The 27871-nt window shown below is 40.3% G+C and overlaps 2 protein-coding genes across 3 annotated transcripts in view; one reads left to right on the top strand and one right to left on the bottom strand.

Moving 5' to 3' along the window:
- ubald1a (UBA-like domain containing 1a) overlaps positions 1–26738 on the top strand; it is a 106561-nt gene extending 79823 nt beyond the window's left edge. For both annotated transcript variants that reach the window (XM_057825237.1, XM_057825238.1), the window contains one exon: positions 19956–26738. In XM_057825237.1, coding sequence (XP_057681220.1) covers positions 19956–20267 — 312 coding nt within the window. In that variant the 3' untranslated portion in view covers positions 20268–26738. The remainder of the gene's footprint in view (positions 1–19955) is intronic.
- Positions 1–27871, bottom strand: part of foxj1b (forkhead box J1b) — a 72708-nt gene that overhangs the window by 33927 nt on the left and 10910 nt on the right. The gene's annotated exons all lie outside the window — the stretch shown is intronic.

Consider the following 27871-nt stretch of genomic DNA (forward strand, 5'->3'; position numbering starts at 1 on the left):
GCTGTTTTCGGAATACTGGGAAATGTTCGTAATTTTCGATCTATTTTCGATAATTGCTCATGAATGTGATTTATTTTTTTTGTTAACTATTAATATTTGTTATCTTGCCACATAACGGTTCTATTGATATCTCACACCCCCTTAGTATTATCATTCTCTTTAAATAAACTACAATTTCAGAATCAAGTTAAAAGTTCAAAACAGTAAATAAAATACTCCTGTCCCCATTCTGTATCAGCAGTTTTAAACTATATTCAATTAATTCAATGATGTGAATGAACCGTTTAAGTTGTTAAAATTGCTCCCATTATTCCATAATTTGCCTTCAGTTTACTTTCGACATGTGAATGTTTTAAAACTGTTTCATCATTTAAAGATAGATTCAAGTCAACATTTTGCCTATTTAGGAGTATTTGATATAAAAAGTTAATGAGGTTGGCTCGGAAGATTCGCTACAACTGCCTTAAGATGGTGGCTTTTTACTAACACAGGTGAGTGTCATTTCACATGTAGTTCTATATACATGTGACATCTACCGTAGCATTATGTGGGCATATTTTTTTAGAACTGTGCGTTGTTTATAGCGGATGTCGGAGTTTTTTATCTAGCGGCATGAGTTGTGGAATGTGGATGTTTACTCTCAGTCCGTTCCTCATTGTGTCCCGAAGACCGCGCTGACTGTGTTTTAGTTCTGATATACTTCTTAGCATATTTAAATAATCGTAAAATGGATATTTGTGAATCGTTCTCGAATCTTTAGCGGCTGGATCGCGAATAATCTAAGAACATTTCACATACCTTTATCAGACACTAGGCACGAGCTAGTATGAAATTCTGACGGTATGATAACCTTAAACAAAAATATCCCAGTTTCATGGGATCACGGTATTGCAATTACAGCTCTAAAATGTGTTACTTTGAGATATCTCGGTTAAAAAAATAAATACAAATTTCCATTGGCCGTTAAAAGGTTTTGATCAGGCACCTGTGTGGGCAACTGTGGCCCACACAGGTGCTGGCTGAGTGTAGGACCCTGGAAGGACCCTGCAGCAGCTTAAAGGCAGGCTGCTACAGGAAGCTTCAGGCTTGCCTGTTTTGTAATGATTACTTTCATCTTGCATAAGAAAATATGCAATGTTGCTTTAGCCTTTTAAGGTGATCCTTACACTCTAAATGTAACTCTTAGCGTTAGCGTGGCAGTCGCTTTAGCATGGCGAGGATCCTCTTCAACTCTCATTTGTTTACTTTTCATCTTGGGGTCCTGGTGGGTTTAATTATTTCAAAATAATGAACTGTTCTTGCTGAGTGTCATAAAAAGCAGTGTTGCGTTCATTGGTTTGGTAGCATTAGACTGAATTAATCCTTTAAAAGTCTCAGGTCATCATTGTAAATTTGAAGCTGTTGATGCATTTTTTAAAAATTCCTAAATAATGTAGATGCTTAAAAAAAAGTATACCAGCCTCAAATATCGGCAGATTTTTTCATATATTAGGGCTGCAGCTATCGATTATTTTAGTAGTCGATTAATCGATGAACTAGTTAGTTCGCATAATCGAGTAATCGGATAAGGAACAAAGAATTAAAATACCTGACCTGGGCCCCAAACGGTATTAAAAAAAAAAAAAAAAAAAAAAAAAAAAAAAAGATGTACAACAAAAGAACAGTTGGCTAACTTGCATAACAAAAGTCAGCTAGCTTAAATGTTATAACATGCCAACGTTTTTTTTTTTTTACAATGCTCTTAACAAATACTTCAAACACATATTCTCACAAAAAACGGCTAAATATACCTTTAAACTAAATTACAAATGCTTTAAAAAAAACATTAGCTGAAACAATAAGTTATGTTGGTCCGAACAGGGAGCAGCTGGATTCAGCCATGTGAAATGTGGCAGATTAGAGGGCAGTGTATCCACCCAAATCAATAAATCTAAATGTGAACACTTTCAAAACAAACCATTACAAAGCCACTTTAAGCGAATACTAGAAGCAGCAAAATTTAATTCGAATATTTTTTTTCTAATGGAATACTCGAGTTAATCGATTAATCTTTGCAGCACTAATATATATATATATATCGGTGTCTGCATCGGCATTTGAAAATCCCATATTGGTTGAAATCTACACGCCACCCTCCCACTTCAAATGGATTGGACGTCTACTAGTGATAAGCTCATTTACATTTGCAGAAGAGTAATTGGACACCAAACAATTGGGCATATTTTTTACAGCTGGCTGGTTGGTGGTTGGAAACTAGTCTTGTTATATCGGTGCACCACTATGTATAACTCCCAAGAGATTACATGTCAAGTTGGAGTTGTCTTAAGCAATCACCAGAAGCTACGATGTTAACGCTCACTAAAATATCATGTATCACTTTAGCCACATGTCTTTGTGAAATTGTAATTCCATTGAAAGGATTCTGTCTACACGCCACGAGATGTTCTCCTAGTGTCTCGACAGGCGTTGTAGGGAAAAACAATTGTTCTTCCTAGAGCTGTCACACCGACATCAGTGTTTCCATGACTTATGCAGCCTCAATGAACATAGTCTATCTTTATGTGAGCAGAAATAAGGAAGTGGCCCAGCTGGATGAGTTCCACAGCTGTCCGGGAACATGTGACCCCCCGTCATCATGTGACTCAGCCGAGAATCTAACACGGTGACAAAGCCTGCTTTAATCCCGCTACAGTTATGGCCGTTAAAGAAAATGTGGCCAGGGCCTCATGTGGCTTCCTGCTAATAGGTCAGAACAAGGGTGTTTGAAAAACGAGGGTGCAAAGTAAGCTTTTAACCGGTCAAAGAAAAAAAGGACACTCATAAACAATGGAAACGCACTCCAGTGCTTACCCGTGGTTTCTATAATCATCTGCTTAATAGTAAGTAATCCTGCGTTATTCCCAGTTAGATATCGCTGGCTCCTCATAATACGTGAGAGCAGGGCTGTCAACAGACCTGCAGGGGCCCGGGGACAAGAGAGAACACTATAGGGCCTTCCCACCCCACCCCTGTCACGACAACATATGCAGTACTTTTAACGCTACTAGCAAGGACAGTGTAAATTTTCAAATTAATTAGAGATGGATGGTTAAATTTAACAGACTGTAATGTGATGTGACACAATATAAACGAACAATTTACATCTATTGTCCCATGTAGGCTACATTACAATACAACTGAGAGTGCTATGCCTGCCTGCTAAGAAACAAAACAGTATCTAAAAATCCTTTGCCTGCCCCCTCCACATCCCTGGGGTTATCAAGCCCTCAAACAGTGATGCGCCTAGATTTTTTGACAGCAAAGTCATTTATATCATCAGTTAAATCCAGTTTTTGAGCAAGCGCAAGCTCAATGGAGAGCATGGCTAGGTTGTTAAGCCTGCCCTGTGATTTGGTGGAGAGTAGGTAGTTTATTATTGTCCCCCTTTTAAAAACATCTTTTTCTCGTTCGCCTCTATGATCTCATCTTTTTTCCTTTCTTTTCTGCGCACCCGATTTATGACGACCCCACTTTAGAGTTTATAACAATGAGAGATTTTAATTTCCGTACGTTCTGTCCTCACTAATGTGAGCTTGTTTAGTTTGACAGACAGCAAAACGAGGCAAAAGTGGATTTTTGAAGCTTTTGCTTCTTCGCTCTTGACAAATCTGTAAAGCTGCAAGACAGACATACACTCATGTTCAAAATGACACACATATCAACTAGTGCTGCAATGATTAATCGATTAACTCGAGTATTCGATTAGAAAAAATGATTTGAATTAAATTTTGCTGCTTGGAGTATTCGTTTGATTAAAGTGCCGTTGTAATGGTTTATTTTGAAAGTGTTTGCATTTAGTTTTGATTTGGGTGGATACACTGCCCTCTAGTCTGCCACATTTATCTACATGAATCTAGCTGCTCCATGGTAAGACCAGCATCAGTTAAGTTTTTGTTTGAGCTAACTTTTTTTTAATGCATTTGTAAATTAATTTATAGGTATATTTGACTGTTTTTGGGGGGAAATATAGGTCTGAACCATTTGTTAAGAGCATTGTAAAAAGTACGTTAGCGTTTTATAGCATTTAAGATAGCAGACTTTTGCAGTGTAAGTTACCCAACTGTCCTTTTGTTCTACTTAGATCCTTATTTATTTAAATTTTTATACCATTTGAGGCTCAGCTCAGGTATTTAAACCTAATCCAATTATTCGAACTAACTTGTTCATCGATTAATCGACTAGTAAAATAATCGATAGCTGCAGCCCTGATATCAACAATAAAGATTTCACACAGAACAATAGGTCATTAAATGCCCCTTCAGTACAACCCATATGTAAATGTAGTAAACCAAATCTGCCCAATTTACATTCAAAAGTCCGCTTGCTCAGATGCTAAAAATGCTAACCTTTTCACACTTCTCTCATTGTAATTCGCTAAACATAACACTACAACCAGTGTCTCCAAACTTTACAAATACCTACACCAACATACATAAACTGAAACAACTTACAGCCTCACGTGGGCCGAACCAGAGCACAGCTGTACTTTAGCAATGTCAGACACGTCTGCTTCGTAGTCAAAAAAGGCAGGAGTTCAGCCACACCGAACGCTGCCACCAGAGGGCATTATTTGACAAATACGATACTTTGTAAACATACCATCACATACTTAGTGTAGCCTTGAGTGCGCCAGAGCGGGGTCAAACCATTCTCTGCTAAGACAGATGGTGGCGTTGTGCAAAAAAAGAAAAAAATATATATTTGAAATATTTACTATGTTAACATTTTTAACTATATATCGAGTAGGGCTGGGCGATATGGCCTTAACTACGTATCACGCTAAATTGAGCAGATTTACCTCGATAACGTTAAATGACGCTAAATTTGCCCAATTTCAAAATCGGAATCAATGCATGAAATGCAAATTAACCGTCTCTCGTTGATTTGTTTACCAGCTTTCAATTTAACAATTGTTTATGCAGTCTAAACATAAACTAACTCGCGCTAGCTTATCCACTCCAGAGCCCAGAAACAAAAAAATTACGGACTAACTGAATTTGTTGAAATCAACTCCATCAACTAACTAAACCCCTGCTAACTCGAAGATTAAGCCTAATGTCAAAAATCATGATCTTCCGCTTTAAAGCTATATTGCTCTTATGCCAATGAAACATTTAAGATTTAATGCTGGCAGTAATGACACAGAATAAAGCAAGCACATACAGAAAAATAGGTGTGGCCATTAAACGGTCATATTATATATATTATTTATATATTTATATATATTATATATTATTATATTTTATATATATATATGTTTTACTTTATGCAGAATGCTTTACACTCACAGTTTTTATCATGCTATCAGATAAAGCACACACACACACAGATACAAAATAACACGACCTACTGATTGCTAGGTGCAGCCCGTGCCCAATCCACTCATTAAGTTCAGCCGTTTCGACAAGGTTAGAGTCACTATCAGACTCATCACGTTCATTTGTAGCGTTAGCCGATAGCGTTAGCCTGTGGCCTGGCTACCAGTAGAATGCACTGAAAGCACCCTCTCCTGAAATCACGAGAACCAGGGGCTACCAAGAGTCTTAATGTCGGGTGAAAGTTAGGCGAAGCGTTAGCCATTAGCGTTAGCCTACTGGGCTTCTGTTTGTTTGAGTTCTTGTTAACCACGTGACTTCATACGTAAGCACACTGACTGCTTTCTTAAAGGGGAATGAACACAGCCGAACAACACAGTCAAAGCGGGATGAAAAGATTGTATTTTTGTTTTATTAAATAACTGAATTTACCGATATGGTCAAAATTACATCGGTTATCATGAAGAATTTCGGTAACGGTAAATTTTCAATATACCGCCCGGCTCTAATATCGAGTAGAACATAATATTTAATCAGACAATGATTTAAATAAAAGAACTATGTGAATGTAAAGTAAAATAAATTAAGTGTCATTCAGGGGCCCCTATGGTCAACATACCCTGTTGCCCCCCTCCCCTGTCGACGGGCTTGCGTGAGAGTACTTGCTCGCGTCCATATGTGATAAATGTCAGGAACAAACAATTTTTTCAATGACCCTGACTTTATTGTGCGGTAATTGCCGGTTATCACCACCATCACGCATAAGGTCAATTTAGCTCGTTTCATTAAGGTCAATGTGCAGTTGCTGTACAGCAAAGGAGCAGTTTTCTGGTTTGCTTTTTCTGCCAAAAATGCGTCCTTGGTTCTAGGGTGTGCCAGCCTCAAGCTTCTTTTTTTATCTAGGAGACTAGACTAGAAATTGGTACTTTGCCGGTGCAGGCTAATATCCCATTCATAAATTATGATAGGACCGCATCAACTGTCTGCTCTCATTTCTGTCTGTCTGAAACACCTTGTCGTCACTCGGTGATGAGACATAATTAGTTGAGATGGAGGCTATTGTGCCATTTTCCTCCGAGGTTTAGAATAAAAAACAACACGTCTAGCGAAGCGGACTAATAACGTGGCAATGCCAGGTATTTGGATTGTTCTTGATAAGGCCTGCTTTGTATGTTTGCAACTCTATACATTATTGCAGACAAAAGAAATGCCAATGTTTAATGCATTTTCACGGGGTCAGATTTGAAGGAATCTGACCTAGCCCGACTGCCGGAATCGCGCCGGCCGAAACGCCGGACCCGCGCTGGCGCAGCTCCAACCACCCGGGCCGGCAAGACCACGTCAGTCCGGCCAGAAGGCTAAAATCCGCGGGTTCACCTTAGTCGAAATTATTCAGGTCGACAGTGGTCAAAATGGCAAGGCGAAACAGAAAAACTCAGGCGGGGAGGCAAGGTTACCCTATCACACGTCAAAAAGGTTCCCAAGAAAAATGACCACGATTAGTTAAAGTGCCTGTGACACGAAAAAGCATGTTTATTACATAATACATGCGGTATTTTATGCTCCTGAATTAAACGGACCACTTGGATGTGTGAAGAAGCGATCGATATATTTATTCAATTTTTTTAATCCCGCGCTACGAAAATAACAGACTTCCGTCTTCGGTCTTGCATTGAGGAAGAGGGCGCTGTGACGTGTATGGGAGAAGGAGTCCTCTTCACTATACAGCTGTCCTGTTGTATGAGAAGAACTGCGTATTCAGCTGATTTTGCGGATTAATTCATTTATTTTTCGCATCATGCCAGCCAAACGGCTGCAGAAAAATATTGCTGTACTTGAGGAAGAGGCGTGTGCGCGGGATGCCGATCGGCGAAGACAATCGACAACCCGGTCATCATGTGAAAAGAGCCGGGCTAGTTATGTGTGATTTTCCGCTTCGAAGACTTTGAACTATCACTCGGTTCGGGTTAGCGTGTCGGCTAGCTGTCATGCCTCTTGGTTTGTTTACATTCTCCGAAGCCGGGGAAGGTAAATTGCATAAGCCCGATTTAGGTGGCAAAAAATATCGTTCAGGAGGTGCGACAGTAAAGGTGAAGTCGACAGTTTTGACCATCATGGAGTAATTTTGCCATGTCGTTCTGAATAAATGCATTTTTATTATTTCATATTCCCTTTAGCACAAGACTTATTTGTCACGACAATGCCATTTATTTAGCTATTGGGGAAAATACTTGGACAAAAATAAATATCCTGTAAAAATATTGGAGTAGAGAGACTGAAAGCGTTTTCCTCGGGCTGAATAGTAAAACCGATGAGCCCATTCTCCCGCTGACGTCATCCACCTGTTGGGGACGCATCTGCGCTTTGCTAAATTGTTGTATATAGTCGAATCGTCTCAAAATATGATTCTAATTCACATAAAATGCTATTTAAGACTTTTTTTCTCCTGTCATACGCACTTTAAACATTCAGTCTTTTGAAGGCTCTCGCGGAGCGGCTGTGGGCAGGAAGAAGGGTGGGTTTAGGGATTATTGCCTGTTTGCGGATTGGACAGGAGGATTTGGGAGTTACTGTTGTCCGGGACACGAGGGTTGTGAATTTTGCCACCTCACCGTCAAAGTGGCTCATGGAGTCTTGTCAGTCGTGTTATCAGTTGGATATCGGGCGTTCTCCGGTGTTCCTTGGGTTGGAACATTTGTTATGGACTGTCCGGGAGAACTGATTGCTGTAGTTGGTTGTGTAGACGAGGGCTTGTCAGCGTCAGTCTTGCTCACTCAGTTGCATGGCACACATGTTGGGCTTCTGTGATAAGAAGGCGTCATGTATCTCTTATGCCTTATATCAAATATATTCTGCTTGTTTTCCTTAAACTATGGTATAAGTGCTATTTATTTTATATTGGGTGTGTTAGAGTAATACAAACAGTCAAACAGTAAATACGAGAAACAATACTACTCCCTGATTATATTGTGTTAGAGTAATGCAAACAGTTAGACGTGGCTACAAGAAATGGTACTATCTCCTTCAGATTCAACAAGGGTTTTTGTGTGTGTGACCGCACAGGATAATCCCATGAGTGTGCAATAGTTTGAGACTGTTCTACACCCATGCCAGGCAGTTGGCCACATCTGAAGGTGCTAGCTAGGGATGTGTTCCTTCATGTTGCCCTGCACTTTTCCAGGAGCAGCACTTCCCAGAACCCAAACCACTTGCACAAAAGGCATTTAAACACACACAAATCTTAGTGGAAAGATGTGCTTTTGAACTCATTCCTGTACTCCCTACGCTGCGGTTTGGCAGGCTTATGGCTTCAAACCATGAGGGAGCTTGTCGTTTGTAACAAATCATTGCCGTCACATCGGCCCGTTTCCTCAGGTTTGCCCGGTCGGACAAAGCCCGACTAGTCAGCTGACATTTCAACACTGGCTAGCTGAGATCTAATCTTACTATTCCTGTGCTCGCACCCACACAAGCTTAGTTCATCCTTTTCCTGCTTACCTGGGTCGTGGTAGTAACCTTTAACCGGCTTTCTCATCCTGGTATTTATTCTGTGCTTTCAAGTTAGCTGAACAAAAAAAAAGGGACTTCTTGCTACTGGCCTGTTGGGATACTGCTTCTCTTAGTGATCGGAACCTTTGTGTTTTCTTTGCAGCTGCTCTCCCTCGTGATGACCTTTGGCCCAGTTTCCGTAGCCCGTCTTTAACCGAGCCAAATTATTTTTCTCCTTATGATGGAGTCGTGATGTCTATTGTTAGCATGTCTGCCAGTGCCGTGGCTACAGTAGAGCGCAGCAATTACTCTCTGCAGTCCCAGTTCTCCTATCTTCCTCCTGTCGCTGACTTCTCGGGCCTTTCCATATGTCAAATGTACAGTGAAACGACATCAGCATACAAAAACACGGGGTGAACTAGCTAATGATCAACTGTTTAATCCAATGTCTATGTGAGAGGGGTTTCAGCTGCTTGAAGCTGGCTAAGATGGAAGGAGTGAAAGGTCAGGGTTGGCTAGTGGAGCAGACTGTCACTTCAAGACTGCCACAAACAATAATTGCGATACTCGACTAAAGGGCGATTCAGCTTAGTGAATTGTTAATTAATTGTATAAGTCACGCTATTTACGATTATATTACAGTATTTTCACAACCATTGGGTGCACTGTATTAAAAGGCGCAGGCTCATTTTCGGGTGATATATAATACACACAAGGTGTACCGCTGTATTGGGCGCATGAAAAACATACGCTGGCAGTCTGTAGATTTTGTGTCACTGATATAATATACAATTGTTATTGTCTAGTCAAAGTCTCGGCCAACTTCTATCTGCTGCATGTTCAGACTGCAAAATGTGGCTGAATATCTCTTTGCCAGCTGGATTAAAGTATGCAAAGAGGCTTCTAAGAGGTGAATTAAAGCCCCGAGTTTGTCTTGCGGTTTAACATCGCACGGTATGTAAAATGACACAACCCCCCGCTTCTCCCGTTCAGCCTGGCATACACTCTTAGTATTTCTCAAGAATGCGTTCAGTGGGGCTAGAAATAACTCCCTTTCTCATATGTTTGCACCCAAATGCATGTTCAGCCACAAACGGCGGAGTGTTTAGCTACGCGGAGGCCGACCGCAGCCCGGCGCGATCGCGTCGGCCACGCGTTCCACACGCCGGCAGAGCAGCTCACGAGAGAGCCGCCTCGACCGCAGAGATTGGTCCTGTCAACAGAGGACCTGCGATCTTTCCTCTCAACAGTTATCCCCATGGTAACGCCTCTCCGTTGGCTGTGTTTTGGACACAAACTCCAACTGGTTGTCTGTTAACCCTCTGGTGTTTTCCACGCATGATCGCAAATGGCTAGACAGCTCTAATCTCAAATTACTCTTGGACTTACTCTGGACACTCAACAATCCTATTTTTTACTTATGTGTTGATATTCTGAGCGATAGCTTCATTTTAGGGCTGTCAAACATATCGCGTTAACGGGCGGTAATTAATTTGTGTATGTTGATGCCACCTTGTTGATTTATTGTTATAATAAACAAATACAGTAATTATGTACTGTATGTCGAATGTATATATCCGTTTTGTGTCTTATCTTTCCATTCCAACAATAATTGACAGAAAAATAGGGCATATTTTAGAGATGGTTTGAATTGCGATTAATTACGATTAATTAATTTTTAAGCTGTAATTAACTCGATTAAAAATTTTAATCGTTTGACAGCCCTACTTCATTTATCATCAAAAAAAAAAAAAAAGTGCATGATCCATTTCTGATTAACTCTTGGTTTCCATTTATTGCCAGCCAGTAGTTGATGTACAAGTTAAACATTAACATTTTTGTTTCAATCACTGAAGTACGGTTTTCAAGGTCAACTTTCTCATCTACAAAAACCACAAGTCAACTGATATAATGAACAAAATAACGCCAGATCCATAAACACAGTATTAATCAGCAGCTGTAAACAACTCTATGCACTCACTTGATTTATTTTCTTAGCAATCTTAATTAAAGCAGGCGTCCTATGCCATATTGGCTTACTTTTGATGAAAGGCTGCTTGTATCATAAACGATAAATACCTGTAGCAATATTACAGGATGTCTATTTTCTAGCTAAAAATAGCCCAGGCTTGTTTTCTTTTGTTTATGTTGGTATTGTATTTACTCAGAGACAGTCAATTATTTGCTCCCCTGGTTTGTTGCTGAAATCCACACGGTCTATTATACACCAATACAAAACTTTTTACATCAATGCACAATCCAAATCTCGACATGACCATTGATCAATAATTCATTTGTCCTGCCCATTTAAATAAACAGCATCTCTTTGTAAATTAGCTTCCTTTCTTTGTTGACAGTACACATTCTGGCACTGAAGTGACCTTTACGGTACAAATAAGGCATTGTTTTAGCACTGCGGAGGGAAAATATTTTGACTTTTCACAACCTCGGGCACAGAGCCACTACTGTCTGCTCACTTGTTAGCATTCCTAAAATATAAATCTAAGCCCCTATTTGATTATAGTCAACCTTGTTTTCGAATAACGTACGCGTGTCCATATGGCCAGTAAAGCCGTCAAATTAAACATTAACTCTCTTTCTGTGCACGCTTATACAATGGCCAACAAGATTTGTTCCTCGGGCCGCGGACTCGAATTTTCCCAGTGCCCATAATATTTTTTGTCCGCACTTTGGTGCAACAATGAACTCTTCCATTGACGGCGCTTGACGTCAACGGCACTAAGAGATGCGCATCACAGCCGGTCTTCCCAGTTTAAATGAATTGGACATCAATTGTTGGTGATGGAAGCCATTGAGTTGACGTTTTAACTTTTTGCTCTACTTATTGTTGCAAGCTGACATGTCATGTCATACAAAAATCTTTTCATTAGTCATCAAAAAATGTTTTGACAGGACAGCATTTGTACAGTAGGTGTGTAGAAAATAATAAACACACCAGTTCCACAGCGAGCACGCACAACATATCACAGCTATGTTTGAATGTATAAAGAGTAGAGATCGACCGATATGGGATTTTCAGGACCAATACCGATTATTACCGTAATTTCCCGAATATATTTTTTCCCCCAAAATCGACTTGTGAAATCATGGTGCGCATTATAAACGGGTACATGGATGGAGACAGAAATGTATTATATAAAACCAATTTTTTTTTTTTATGTCACGGCCATGTTGTGTTGAAGAAACGTATGCGGCGATCCGTTGCCGACCATTGCGGTACGTGACGTCACCATTTTGTTTCGGTAATACTTCACTCTGATCGGGCGAATGATTTCGTCTTTGTTAAATTCTGCTTTTTTCGCTCTTGACAAAGCACAGAATTTAGTTTCTTGAACTCATTTGAGTCAACGTTTATTGCAGCTCCGCAAGTCGGACCATAACAAACGTAACACTTAGGGCTGTCAAACGATTAAAATTTTTAATCGAGTTAATCACAGCTTAAAAATTAATTAATCGTAATTAATCGCAATTCAAACCATCTATAAAATATGCCATATTTTTCTGTAAATTATTGTTGGAATGGAAAGATAAGACATAAGACGGATATATACATGCAACATACTGTACATAAGTACTGTATTTGTTTATTATAACAATAAATCAAGGGGGCTGCTGTTATTTCAATGTGACCGGCGTTGTCAGATTGAGCAAAGAGGAAGAAAGTGGGCGCGAGAGCGGGAGCGAGATCGATGAGTTGGAAAAGTGCGCGGGTTGCGCCGAGTTGAGTGGCTGCATCCCCCACGTTTTTGTTTTGGTCAATAAATGTATCCATAAAGAGCCATCCGACGCCTCTCGGTGTTTTTATGCACGTCGCCCCTTTCCTAAGGAGAAAATCGGACGAACCGATGACAACGAGCCAAGTGAATCGCCGGTTCACTCCTCACTACGACAGGGAGTTGAAAACACCGCCAATTACCAAAAAGGGCAGAATTGGTAACACGTGAAAGCGGCATAAAGCCAAAAAAACGGACCAGAATAGCCAGAGCCTGGAATTATTTCAAGGAAAATATGGAGGGTGCCACTTTGTGTACTCTTTGCTAAGCTGAGCTCGCATACAACGGTAGCACGTCGGCTATGAACGAACACTTGAAGCGCCGTCACCCAATTGTAATTTTCGAAGACAAAAAGAAACAACAAGCTAGCGGATTGTAAGTCCATACAACTTTCAAACGATTTTTTAATGGAAGTTGCCTTTATGTGCGTCGTATCAACGTGCATTTTTATTTAATAAAATAATTTATATATATATATATATTATAGTTATATATTTTTTTTAATTATTTTTACATTTATTAGGGTCATGGAAGCTCCCACTTGGGGAAAATATACATATATCCTGTATATACATAATATATGAAAACAGCACTGGCCTGCTTACTGTAATCTATGACTGCACTAATGTTAGTTACTTAATATTATAAAGTATTACATATAGTAGTATACTAAAAAAATAATACTATATATTTAATTTTTGTTACTGTGGGTATGTGTGCCTTTCATTCAAAATAATTGTAATATTTCAGTGTGCCCTCTACTATATCTATTTTCAGGTTAAAACAAACAAAAGTTGAACATTTTTTCCCATCCCCCCAAAATGCGGAATGCACACCAGAAAAAGCATCTGAACTCCAAAGTATTCTGAAAATGGTTGTCCGGGACATTGCAATTCATTTTAATATTTAGAACGATATAGACAATGTCATACCACAAAAAGAGTAAGAATTGTTTTGACTCCTGTTAAAGAGGTGAAGTCACAGTGTTTCCGTTTACATTTTTTTGCACTAGTTAATGCCAGCAGCATTTGACCTCATTGTTTGTGATTTATTATTAGTATTGATGTTATTTATTTATACGTTCATAAAGAATTTAGGTGTTCCAAAATGTTTTTTGTGAATTAATAAGCTCGAACAAAAATGTCATTATTCAAGTAGTTTAAAAAAGAAAAAAAAAATTTGATTAGTCGACTAATCATAAAAATAGTCGGCTGACTAATCAAGAGGAAATTAGTCGTTTGGGACAGCCCTAGTTTATTGTTTTAGTTGCGATTTCTTGAAAAATATTTTTGAATTTAGGAGTAAACATTTATTGCGTTTAAATGGGTGTACTCAATCTATTAATATACGGCGGAAAACACAGACAAGGCTGAAAAAGCATTTTCTGCTCTTGTATATCGCGACAGGCCTAAATACAAGTAACTCCATTTAACCAATCAGAGGACGGGGTGAATACTAGTGCAGGAGAGAGGCGCGGCTGCATCTAAGCCCAAATAACCCAATTTTAAACAGATATTTTCATATCGGCGGGTCGGATTACAAAAAATGCCAATACCCATATACGTCAAATTTCAGAATATTGGCGCTGATAATCACTCCGGCCTGTAATAGGTCTCTCTCTAATCAAGACTTAAAATTGAAATTCTGTTGGACTAATGGCCAAGCAAGTTTCCAATTTTCTTTTATCGATGTCAATCCAACTGCAAGCCAGATTTTCTAATGAAAATGACTCATTTTCCCCTGCTCTTCAGTTCAAAATTGCTTCGGTTGAGTCTTACAAGAAAAATCTGCAGACTGCAGTGTGTGGTCTCCGCATGTGTTAGCCGGACGACGCGACCGCGCGTGTTTATGGATGAGTCAGAGGTCTCTGCGGACAACCTGAGAGGACAGGTGTCAGATTTTTCCCCTCATTTTGAATTCAAGGACATGGAAGGTCTCGTCCTCGCTCGCCCGCTGTAATACTATTGACACGTTTGAGCGGAAGATAAACAAATCCAAATGTTAGCCGTCACCGAGACGGCGGTAGAGGTTACGCGTACGTTCTGGGGTATCGCTTTACTGCAGGAAACTGCCTCAAAGACATGAGCCAGCACTTCCTGTCAGGAGCATACAGTGGACACGCTCGCCTTACTTAGCAGCGGTGTTGCACCAGTGAGGTCAAAAATAAAATTTCTTCTTCCTCTGGCTGCCAAATTATTACCAGCAGACGTCCAGACCATTTGAAGCGGTAGGGTGGCAGCGACTGAACGTTCGATACGATTGGTGTGGTATCTGCATTAGCCGTATGTCAGAATTGCTAGCCAAAAAATTGTACAGATGAAACACTCATTGTAATCTGGGTGACAGGAAAGGCTACAGTGGTTCAGGTTAAGGTATGTGGCATATTGTTTTCCAGCCTGTCCTGTTTTTCAACAGTTGTTGCTACTTGTTCTCATTGTGATTATACTTTTGGTCTAGTGCAGTAGCCCAACCCCAACCTTTTTTGCACCACGGACCGGTGTGATATGGGCCTTTTTTTCACGGATTGGCAATGTAAAATGACAGTAAATATAAAATAACACGAAAATGAACATCAAGTGCAAGGAAAATGTAATTCAGCGTATGCCGAATCAACCTATTTTTTAACAACGGCCTCTCCTAAAACATGATGGAAAACATCCTTAGTTGCATGCATAATAAGTTCTTCTCCAATCATGAAAGGTTACCACCAATACAGTTCACCACAAAGTATGATGCTCTAAGTGCATTCTCTTTTTTTGCCTCGTTTGCTAGCTTTTTGACACATATTATGCAGAATGGACTTGGTTGTAGGCTCCTATTCTGGTTCAGCAGGTGGCCTTTTCCCCGTAAAAAAGCTGTCTGTGGCACACAGCCAACAGCAGCTAACGTTAGTGTTTTCATTGACTGATGCCGGGCTGCTACAGATGTGCAAACACGCCAGTAATGGCAGCCAACCAGAAGAGGGCGATGTATGCAAAACTACTTGGATTAGGCCAGTGTTATTCAACCTTTTCTGAGTTACGGCACATTTTTACATTGGGAAAAATCTCGCGGCACATCACAGACCAAAAATGTTCCAAAATTACTTTCTGTACAGTGCATTTATTTTTATGAAATAATTTCTCAACATCTATACTCACTCAGTGGGAAACCTGAGCCTGTTTAGATGAACACAAAGCTGATATCCTGGCAGGAATCGTCGTTAACAGCTGTCAGTCCTTCTCTGTTTTTTTTTGTTTTTTTTTATAGCAGTTAGGCTTGAAAAGCTCAGAATTATCAGATGGGGACTTTAGCAATATCATTAACCGCATCAGGGCTGACAATCTCGCTGACAATGGCTTTGCGTGGGACTGTTTGGATGTAGCAACAAGGTAACTGGCTTTGACTTTTTTTATGTCCCTTTGAAGTTTTTCTCAAAAAAAAGTTGCCAGTTTCTCTCTGTTTTCACGAAGGCGAACAAAATAGTCCATAGACTTGTTTTGAAGCGACGGGTGTTTCGCTTAGCGATGACGTAACTGCTTGTGTCGTGTTCAAGAACTGCTCGGATTTCTAGCCATCAGCCGCCTTGTTGTCTTCGACAATGTTTTGGAATAAAACACGGGGGCAGGATTGACGGTGGTCACATATGGATAAAATGGAAAGGACACTTTTGTGTATATCGACACTTGACAGTTCTAATCAAATGATGTACAGTAGACGTGCTGTGGTCCACATTGTCGCGGGCAGCAAGGTGGCTGCTGGCTAGAAATCCGAGCAGTTCTTTAATGCGACGAGATAAAATGCGATATAGGATAATTTCTGGCGGCACACCTGACGATCTCTCGCGGCACACTGGTTGAAAAACACTGGATTAGACAACAGAGTAGACAGACATATTGCTGTGTCAAGTAATGGGTTGTCGGTCGTTAACAAATTATTTATTTCTCTGCGGCCCGGTAACAAATGCGCCGCGGATCGGTACCCGGACTGGTGGTTCAGGAATCACTTGTCTAGTGCATTAAATAAAAAGTACTTTCATAATACGGGCGTGGATTCAGAAATAGTGTTTCACTTTTTTAACAATAGAGGAGCATTTTCAAAATTTCCATTCATTAGTTTTCCTTAATTGTCAAGCCTTGTGCTAGAACAAACTTGGAAAATAAAGAAAACAATATATTACATGATCTTTTAAAATGGACTCCAAGATTGAAACAATTCAATTATACTATAGAAGTTCTTATTTTTTTATCTTCCCATGCCAGTCCCATATGCAGAAAACAACAAAAATGTGTCCTTGTATATCCACTTTATGACTCCGTTTTAATGCCTTGTGGTACAGACTATTGTAAAAATGTGCACTGTTACAATATAAGTATATGATAGGCTGTTCCTCTAAAAGTGTTACTACTTAAATGTGTGCCGTTTTTACCCCCCTCCCCGCCAAATAGCAGCTGCCATCAGCCATATCAAGTATTTGTACTTGGTATCAGTGAGTAAGCAAATATAATATATGTACTACCGTATTTTTCGGACTTTAAGTTGCTTTTTTTCCATATTTTGGCTGGGGGTGCGACTTATACTCAAGAGCGACTTATGTGTGAAATTATTAACACATTATGATATCATTTTACGTGTTGTTTTGGTGTTTTGGAGTGACACTGATGGTTTGGTAAAGCATGTTCTTTATGCTATAGTTATCTGAATAACTTAATAGCTATGGCCACGTTCGCGTTCTGCCTTTGGCAATTTGTGTTCAATTGTATTATTGACTTTTCACGCCCACGTGGGGGCACACTTGCACTTGTTTACGTGAAGAGCGCTCACACGCCAGAAGAAGACGGACAGCTATGTAGCTCTGAGTGAGTGGGTGAGGTAGCGAGAGAGAAACACGGCTGCGAAGCTACGTTCATTGTTTATGCTTTTGAAATATCTCTACAGAGACAACTCCTGTGTGTATCATCTTTTCTGTTGTTGTTGTGTGTTTTCCACCCGCGATCGGACACTTAGTCAGTTGTGTGGGTGTTTGAACGATGTGCTAATGCTAGCGAACGCATGCTAACCGTTTTTGTCATTGCTGTAAAAGCACCTAATTATCATTTATTTACATTGACGCGAACCTGTTTGGTATCGAGGACCAAATTGATTCAGCAAATTATACGGACGTCCAGCATTGTCTTTTGGGAGTTCGCTGGATAGCCAGGACCGAGCCGTAGCGTAGGACAGTATATTCACATTTCGTTGTTCATGCACTGTACACTGTACATTTATTTAGCATGTTGTTCTCTATTGTATTTTTATATTAAATTGCCTTTCAAGATGACATATCTGTTCTATGTGTTGGATTTTATCCCCCAAAAATGCGACTTATACTCCGGTGCGACTTACTTGAATGTTTTTTTTTTCTCTTCGTTGGGCATTTTATGGCTGGTGCGACTTATACTCAGGTGCGACTTGTAATCTGAAAAATACGGTAGTACTTGATTAGCAAGAATACTGCTAATGGCCCGGTGTGTAGAAAATGGATGTTCAAAGGTTAACATCCATGTTGGTCAAAGTCCATCCTCAGGTGAAAGTGGTATGTTCTGAACCTGCAAGATCTTAGGTATCTAGCTCAAACATTTTTGAACGAGACAACAAACAGTCCCCGTATTTTCTTTTTTTGGTCCGACAGTGACAAATTGCTGTCACTTGACCCTCGGTCATCTTGTGCCAGAAGCGCTTCCCGATCAATAAGGTTCTTGCTTTGACATTTACCAAGGATCCGTGAAGTACAAGTAGGAAAAGGTCAAATGTTAGTACAACAGAGCAATATTTTCAAAAAGTTGCCTTAAGCAGCAGCTCAATATGAAAGATGCCTTAAAATTGTCTTCTTTTTGGCTACCTGACTGATTAGCTAGTTTTGTCTGTCACTGGTTGTGTTCCCTGTTTACCTCTTATTTTTAGATGGAAAGATGTGACTCCACCTTTTACTCCCACCGGAATACGGCAAGTTGTTGTTTTCTTTGTCACAAACGACTCGGAGGAGGAAGCTTGGAATAAAATCGTGTGTCTGTGTTTTGTACATTGAGGCACAAAATTGGCGTTGGTACAGTCTTGTGTGCTTTGGGTGTGTTTCCTGACTGCTGGCACAAATATGTATTGGTGTGTTTTCATGGTGAGGAATAAACAGGATGGATTTGTACATTTTTTGATCATTTTTATGAAAGATTTTGGAAATACTTGATGTTCATTTATTGCTGTACTTCCCAAATACGGCGCAGAGCGATGCCGGGGAACATACTTTTTTTTGCCCTACTAGAAAAAGTGTAATTGCATGTCCACTCAGTGGGTGGCAGTGGCGCTCTCATTTTCACAGTGGGCGCAGTATTTTTGAACCAAACAAGAGCACGGAGCTATGAGGAAATACAGTGCCCTCCATAATTATTGGATTTATAATAATTATGTGTTTTTTAGCTTCTAATATTTTGTTTTTCTAAAAAACATGGGACCTTAATGGAAAAAAAAGAGAAAAATCCAACCTGCAGTACAAGTGCATTTATTCAGTGGGGAAAATATTCCACATGAAGAAGTAAAGACCTGGGTCCTCTCCTCTGTACTTTCCTCTTCAGCTCACCCCACAGGTTTTCAATGGGGTTGAGGTCTGGGGACTGAGATGGCCATGGGAGGAGCTTGATTTTGTGTCTGGTGAACCATTTCTGTGTAGATTTGGCCATATGTTTAGGGTCATTGTCTTGCTGAAAGACCCAGTGACGAGCCATCTTCAGCTTTCGGGCAACAGATTTTGATTTAAAATGTCCTGAAATTTCAAAGCATTCATGATGCCATGCACCCTAACAAGGTTCCCAGGGCCTTTGGAAGCGAAACAGCCACACAGCATCACTGACCCACCCCCACACTTCACAACTCGAGTAGTTCTAATAAACACGACTTGAACCTACTGCTGGTTAACTGAAAGACAAGGAGCAACGAACTCTTTCTTCCCCTCTCGTTCTAAAAAAAACTTGCGCACAGAAGCCGGTACCTGCCTGTCTCATACACAAATTTATTTTCCAGTCTTTTGAAAAGGAGTAAATCTCTCGCTCCAGCAGCGTAACCGGCAGCATCCATCATAACGTTGTGCGTGCCACCGTTAAAGGTGTCCGAGCGGCAAACGTGTCTTGAATTTGGTTCCGCTACTAGTGGCTGCCATAAAGTTATTAGGGAAAATAATCGTTTTTGAACATTTACGAATCGTAATCGAATCGTCACTTGTCGAAATGCGATACATCTATTTTCCACCATGTCTCAAGTGTTTTGGAAGAGCGCTAATCCTTCCTTTACTTTGCTTCTTAACCACCAGATGTGCACACCAGCCAACACGCCAGCGACACCCCCCAATTTCCCGGACGCCCTGACCATGTTCTCCCGACTCAAGGCGTCGGAAAGCTTCAACAGCGGCAGCCCCGCGGCGGCGTCCGCGGCCACCTCGCCGCCCCCTCAAGTCGGCGGCTGGGGGCTGTCGGCCAACGTGCCCAACGTGCCGCCGCCCCCGCAGGGACTCTGGACTCAGGCGCAGGCCCCCGCGCCGCCCTGTCCCGCCTGGCCCACGGGCGTCAACCCTCACGCCGGCGCCGAGCAGAAGGCCAGCGTAGCCATGGAGGCCGAGAGATGAATCGGGCGGGGGGGACGCTTTTGGCGACGGTTTGTCTTTCCTCCTCCTCCCCCCGCCCCCACCCAAAATGGGACGCGGCGAGACGGATGCGGAAAAGAGACGGACGGAATCTACGCAAACCAAGAAAAACTTTGGGTGAACTTTTTTTCAAGAAGCGGAGAAAAACCAATGCAAATACGAAAGTAGAAAAAAAAAATACGAGAAACGCACACTCACAGTAATAAGAGAGGATGTGAAATCTTAAGTTTTTCTTATATAAATGATATTAGAATTTGAAAACAGACAAAAAAAAAAAAAACGTCATGCCCAAGGATTCTGTGATGTTCGAGGACATTCAAGGCAGCAAATCAATTTTCTAATTTTTTTTTGGTTCACCCCTTCCCCTGTAAACACTTTTTATTCGCCAGTGTGAAACCCCGACCCCTCGCCCCCCCCTGCACTGGTCTTGTTGTGTTTCTGCAAGCGTCTGTGCTGCATGACGAGAGAAGAACTTGCAATGCAGTGTTTTTAAGTGACTGAAGCATAGAAATCTATACAAATGTCTATGTAAACACACATTAGAGGACACACCTCCATATTGTCATCCCCATCGTCAAGGCGGGGTTGCTTCTTACCTCACCTGCTGGTCGCCTGACTTTTTTTTTTTTTAGCCAATCAGGGATTCTTTTTAAACCAACTGTTTGCGCTGACGACACAGGACATGTTCTTCATTTTTTGCTTCGCTTCCCGCAAATACAACGGCTTCTTTTCAAACAACTGTACTTTATGAGATTGTGTGTTTGTACCAGAAAAGATCATCCCTAGTCCTTTCAATTCATTGGCTGCCACGGACGGCGCGAGACGTCCAACCCATTTGAATTCATCCCGCATTGAACTCACAGGCTGCTATTGAAGCGGGAGGGATGGCTTTTGTTCATCGGTTTCCAACCCTCCCACTTCAAATGGACGGACGTTTACTAGTGATACTCGTTTCAATTCACGGCAAGCGCGTGAAAAGGCCTTTCATCGCCCCCTACCGAAATGGTCTCACGGCGGCCATCTTGGTTGGGGCGACGTTCCCAGCACAGTCAATGCAATGACATTATAGAGGTGCGACAACTACCGGTAATCGATTAGCTGCAGAGTACCACAAAAGTGAGTACACCCCTCGCATCTTTTCATGGGACAACACTGACAAAATGACACTTTGACACAATGAAAAGTAGTCTGTGTGCAGCTTATATAATAGAACTCATTTAATTTCCTCTCAAAATATAGCCATTAATATCTAAACCCTTGGCAACAAAAATGAGTACACCCCTTAGTGAAAGTTGTCAATGTTAACATACAGTACAACATGTCAACTGTCAATATTTTGTGTGGCCACCACTATTATCCAGAACTGCCTGGGCATGAAGTTGACCAGAGCTTCACAGGTTGCCACTGGAATGCTCTTCCACTCCTCCATGACGACGTTGCAGAGCTGCCAGATATTTGAGACTTTGCGTGCCTCCACCTTCCACTTGAGGAAGATGTTCTATTGGGTTCAAGTCTGGAGACATGCTTGGCCAGTCCATCACCTTTACCCTCAGCCTCTCCGGTAAAGCAGTGGTCATCTTGGAGGTGTGTTTGGGGTCATTGTCATGCCCTGCAACCCAGTTTCGGGAGGGAGGGGATCATGCTCTGCTGCAGTATTTCACAGTACATGTTCATGTTTTCCTCAATGGAATGTAACTCTTCAACACTTGCAGCCCTCATGCAGCCCTAGACCATGACATTCCCACCACCACGCTTGACTGTAGGCAAGACACACTTATCTTTGTACTCCTCACCTGGTCGCCGCCACGCATGCTTTAGACCAATGGAAAATTAGTCTTCATCTCATCAGACCATAAGACATGGTTCCAGTAATCCATGTGCTTTGTTGACATGTCTTCAGTAGGGATGGAAATTTATACGATTTTCACGATTGATTCCATTATCAATATTGCTTAACAATTCGATTATAGAGTCCCAAAGCCTCGATGTTAACTGTGGCAATTACACAAGAATGTGTAACATTTTACTGAAACATTTTTCTAATAGCAATAAAAAAAAATCCTCCTTTTTAAAAGGACATATGAGCTGATAACCCTCAAAAAAAAAAAAAAAAAAAAAAATACTGCCAATTACAACAGTACAGTGCATAGTGCAAAATTAACTCTGAATCGAGCGTGCGTAACATGCATAAATTATGTGACGTAATTCGTGCTGGTTGGAAGCTATAAGATAATCGTTAAAGTGCCAAAGAATTCCATGGAATTGGACACATGGAACCGATTCTCTATAAGAACCGGTTCCTGATTCCCTTCCATAGTCTTTAGCAAACTGTTTGCGGGCTTTCTTGTGTACCGTCTTCAGAAGAGGCTTCCTCCTGGGGTGACAGCCATGCACAGCAATTTCATGTATGGTCTGAGCACTAACAGGCTGAACCCCTACCTCTTCAATCTCTGCCCCAATGCTGACAGCAAGAAAGCATTTGGATGTGATGCTTCTTTAGACGACTGACCCAGGGCCTATTCTGAGTGGACCCTGTTCTTTTAAAACGCTGGATGATCTTAGCCACTGTGCTGCAGCTCAGTTTCAGGGTTCTTGTAGCCATGGCCATCTTCATGTAGCGCAACAATACGTTTTTAAGATCCTCAGAGAGTTCTTTGCCATGTTGGAACGTTGAGTGACTAGTATGGGTGAGTGAGAGCTGCACCACCAATTTGAACACACCTGATCCCTATGCACACCTGGACCTAGTAACACTAATGAGTCACATGGCATTTTGGAGGGAAAATGACAAGCAGTACTCAATTTGGACTTTTAGGGATGTAGTTTCTAAGGGGTGTACTCACTTTTGTTGCCAGGGGTTTAAATATTAATGGCAATATTTTGCGGGGGAAATAAATTAACTGTATTAAATAAGCTGCACATAGACTAGTTTTCATTGTGTCAAAGTGTCATTGTGTCAGTGTACTTGAATATCTGCAGAAATGCGAGGGGTGTACTCACTTTTGTGATACACTGTATAACTTCTCAGTTGTAAATCTTATCACATTTCTTCATTATATTTTTTAAAGTCAAAGTAGGACCTGAACAAAAATCTGCTTTCACTTTGGAAAACATATTTTTTACCCATTTTTAGAGGTCTTACTGTCTAAACTAGCCTTTTTAATAATAAAGCTGCAACAAGTAATCAACTAAATCCAATGAATAAATTAAGTTGCCAACGAAATTTGATCATCAATACAGTTGTAGACTACAATTTAGTCAGAAATCTGTAATAAAATATTTCTGAAGGAAATAGTCGTCCATTTTGTCCTCATTGTAACTTACAAAATGCCATAACTTTTAGACGCCGCCCTAATTCACATTCATATTTAGTCATAACTTTTTTAAAAAACTATTTTATCAATGTTTGTTGTTCAACGCTGATTCGACGTCAGCCCTCCCGCTTCGGCGTGTACTAGCGATAAACTCAGTTTGAAGAGCCACAAAGTTGGACGTCTATCAACGTCAATAGCAGCCAATGAGTTAGTATTGTTTTTAACGATAATAGTTTTGTTATCCTAGAGGGATGCGACTACTCCATTTTTTTCTGACTCTTTGTAAACATTTTGCATGACTTGTCAATAACACCTTTTATAGTAAAAATGGACAAATCTAATCGCGACAACTAATTAGTGAAGGCATATTTCACACAGCGTCTAATGTTGAAGAGGCAAAAACGGACCGGTTATTTCACATATTACGGCCACACCAAGGAGAAAAAAATCAAGATAGAATCAAGTCAAAAGACAACAATTACTGTATTATTCAAAAATGACTGAGAATGAAGTTGTAATTCTAAAAGAAAAAGACGTAATCATATGTAACATTACAAGGATTTTCTGTAGTATATAAAACATTGAAATGTTAAAGACTATTCTTGTAACAAGACTTTTCTATTTATGCCGTTTTTTCTTGTACTACAACTTCATTCTTAAGCTACATTACAAGTACTTCTAAAATGGAAGGAAAAAAAGGTTACTCTTGTAACATTGTTTTGTTTATACTACTACTCTCGCTAAAGCAAATCAAATTTTGTAAAATTGCAACTTCATTTTTGTATTTTTTATGTTTTTTTTTTTCTTCTAGATATTATCCACAGATGTTTACCTTTTTTTGCGTGGCCCTAATGATCATTTCCTCAAAAGAACTGTATGCCACAAGGGTTTTGACAACATTTGCCGAGTTGGGCAATATACAGTGTTTTGAAATAGTATCTGAACCTTTTGGAATTTCGCACATTTCCGCATAAAATCCCCATGAAATGTGATCTGATCTCTGTCAAAATCACACCGATGAAAAAACAGTGTCTGCTTTAATTAAAACCACCCAAACATTTACAGGTTTTCCTTTTTCAATGAGGATAGTATGCAAATAATGACAGAAGGTGGAGGGGGGTAAGTAAGTGAACCATCACATTTATTATTTGGTAGCAGTAACTTCAACCAGACGCTTCCTGGGGCTGCAGATCAGTCTGGCACATGGATCAGGACTAATCTTGGCCTATTCTTCTACAGAAAACTGCTGTAGTTCAGTCCGATTCCTGGGATGTCTGGCACGAATCGCTGTCTTCAATTCATGTCACAGCATCTCAATGGGGTTCAAGTCTGGACTATTCTGAAGTTAATTTACAGGGTGTTCCAAAATGTTTGACCCCATTTCGTAGGCCAGTCATTTTGACAATTTTTGTTGGAATGACCTCCAATTTTCACAGCTCGTGTAGAAACGTTTCAAGTTTTTGTGTGTGACGTTTGGCATTTCTGTTTTTCAGGTTAAGAAATGCTGTTCACTTCAATCGAAAAGGCATTTTGAAGGGCGGCGCTCGGGTTTAACATTTCTGAAAATCTGTCAGAGAACCAACAAATATTTGTAATTTTCTTTGTAAATTTAACCAATAAAACCGCCAACATAAAGTGTATTTAGTTTCATTAAGATCCATCGTGTAGTTTCTGAGATATGGGCATTTAGAGTGGGGTCAATCATTTTGGAACACCCTGTATGTCTGGGTTTTGGATCATCGTCATGTTGCAGCATCCATCCTCTTTTTAGCTTCAACTGTCTGTCACGGCCAAAGGTTTTCCTGCAAAACATTTCAATTTATTCTTCCATGAATGATTGCCAGTTGTCCAGGTCCTGAGGCAGCTAAACAGCCCCAAAATATGATGCTCCCTCCACCATGCTTCACGGTGGGGATGAGGTGTTGGTGTTTGTGAGCTGTTCCATTTTTCCTCCACACATGACGTTGTGTGTTGCTCCAAAACAATTCAACTTTGGTTTCATCAGTCCACAAAATATTTGGCTTCTGTGGCGTGTCCAAGTGCTTTTTTGTGAACATTAAACGAGCAACACTGTTTTTTTTTTTTTTTAGACAGCAGTGGAGTCCTCCGTGGAGCCCTCCCATGAACACCATTCTTGGCAATAGTTTTACATATAATATATGTGTGCACAAAGATATTATTGGGCCCTGCAAGTGATTTCTGTAAGTCTTAAGCAGACACTCTAGGGTTCTTTTTTTTTTTTTTTTTTTTAACCTATTCTGCGTTGAACTCTTGGCGTCATCTTTAGTGGACACCCACTCCTAGGGAGAGAAGCAAGAGTGCCAAACTCTCTCCATTTGTTAAACAAAAAAACAAAACAAAAAACTTCTGTCAATTGATGATTATCCAGTTAGAGATGGTTATTTATCCTTTCACAGCTTTATACTAATCAACAATCCTTGATCGCAGCTCTTTTGACCGAGCCATGATGCACATCAGACAATGCTTCTCATCAAGAATTGTACCAGGTGTGTGTTTTATAGTGGGCAGGGCAGCTTTAAACCACTCATCAGTGATTGGCCACACACCTGATTTAAAATGTTTGGTAAAAAATGGTTTCAATTGCTCTTTAAGTCTCCTGAGGCAGATGGTTCACTTCCCCCCGTCATTGTTTGAATGCCATCCTCATTAAAATGTGAAAACCTATAAATGTTTTAGTTAAAGCAGACACTGTTTTTACATCTGTGTGATTTTGACAAAGATCAGATCACATTTGATGGTGATTTTATGCAGAAATGTGAGAAATTCCAAAAGGTTCAGATACTTTTTCATATCACTGTATTACACGCAGGGCTCGTCCCCTGATTTTAATTTTTTAAATTTCATATATTTTATGTAGATGGTGGATTTTTTAAAAATAAAAATTAAGATTAGGGCAAAAAAATGAAACAATCATGTCCCTCTGTATAATTTTGATTCAAGATGTGCTTGAGTTGATCTTTCCCACTTTATTTGGTTAAGTTTCTGGGTTTCTCATGTACATCCACCTCCCTCCGCCACTTTGTATGACTGTATGAGACCATTCCCACAATATTTGTGGACTACCTGATAATTAACTTATCATTTTTGTGAACCTAAATAAATATTGTTTGTCAACCTATTTACTACATGATGCCTTTCTTGTAGAAGAAATCCATTTTCCCAAGGACTACCAGCTTCATCATTTTATCTGGGTGACGCCTCGACCCAAAAATAAGATGGCTGCAGATGAAATGCATGAGAGTGAAGATTCTAAAGGAACGAGTTGAGCTGTGAAGCCAAGAGTGTCTCCTTGAGTGGTTGGCGCTTAAGATGTAAACACAAAACACCAGCTGTCCACAAGCATCCAACCAACCAACCAACCAACCAACCAACACATAAGCAGTAAATAGAATTCTCCGTGTCCTAAACTGACTTCTCTAGTTAGTGAACATTTCGATACCCAGGCGTCTGGACAATACTGTACCGATACCACGTTCCGATCTATTTGAAGTGGAAGGGATGGCAACGAATGAACGAATTATAGACTTCATAATTGTACTGACAGGTCAATTCAGCCAGCCACTGTGCAACACCTTCAAGCGGGGGCCAGATCACAGGCGGATTTCACAGGAGGCCAAACCTCCCCTGGTGGCCGAAAGGTGTCATTGCATGTAATTGACTTTCCTATATATGATTTTAAAATTAAGATTTTCAGGTAAAATATTGTCTATAAAAGTTGTAACGCAATAAAACAATAAAAAATGAATGAAATGAACATAAAAAATCATAACTGGTCAAAATTAGTTTTCAAACAGATCGTATGACTATTGTAACGATATGAGCGAATCGTATCTGCATGTTCGATAAGTTAATGTCTGCTCGTCACAGCACACGGAAGTCAGAGATACCCAGCGAGCTCGAGACCGCTGATAAAAAGCCCGCCAGTGGACAGTTAATGTTGATGATGCCTCTTCTGTTCTGTAACTAAAGATCTGTCAGTAAAAAACATCAACCTTTTCAGTAAGTTGTCTTATTCAAGAAACCCACAAAGTAACACAACTAGCACCCTAGACGGTCATTTGTTCATTTGTTAGCCAAAACCACCTCAGGAACGAAGAAGCAAGATACTAGTACACGTCATTTTTTCAAACCTAAGCTTTCAAAAGTGACAACCTACTGAGCAAAAACCAAGGATTGGAAATGTTGACCATGGAAAGCCAGAGAGCACCGCCAAAATGGTGAGCAGAGTTTCAATTTGCAATATTAAAGACG

Source organism: Corythoichthys intestinalis, chromosome 21 (assembly GCF_030265065.1).
Source record: "Corythoichthys intestinalis isolate RoL2023-P3 chromosome 21, ASM3026506v1, whole genome shotgun sequence".
Classification (NCBI taxonomy): Eukaryota; Metazoa; Chordata; class Actinopteri; order Syngnathiformes; family Syngnathidae; genus Corythoichthys; species Corythoichthys intestinalis.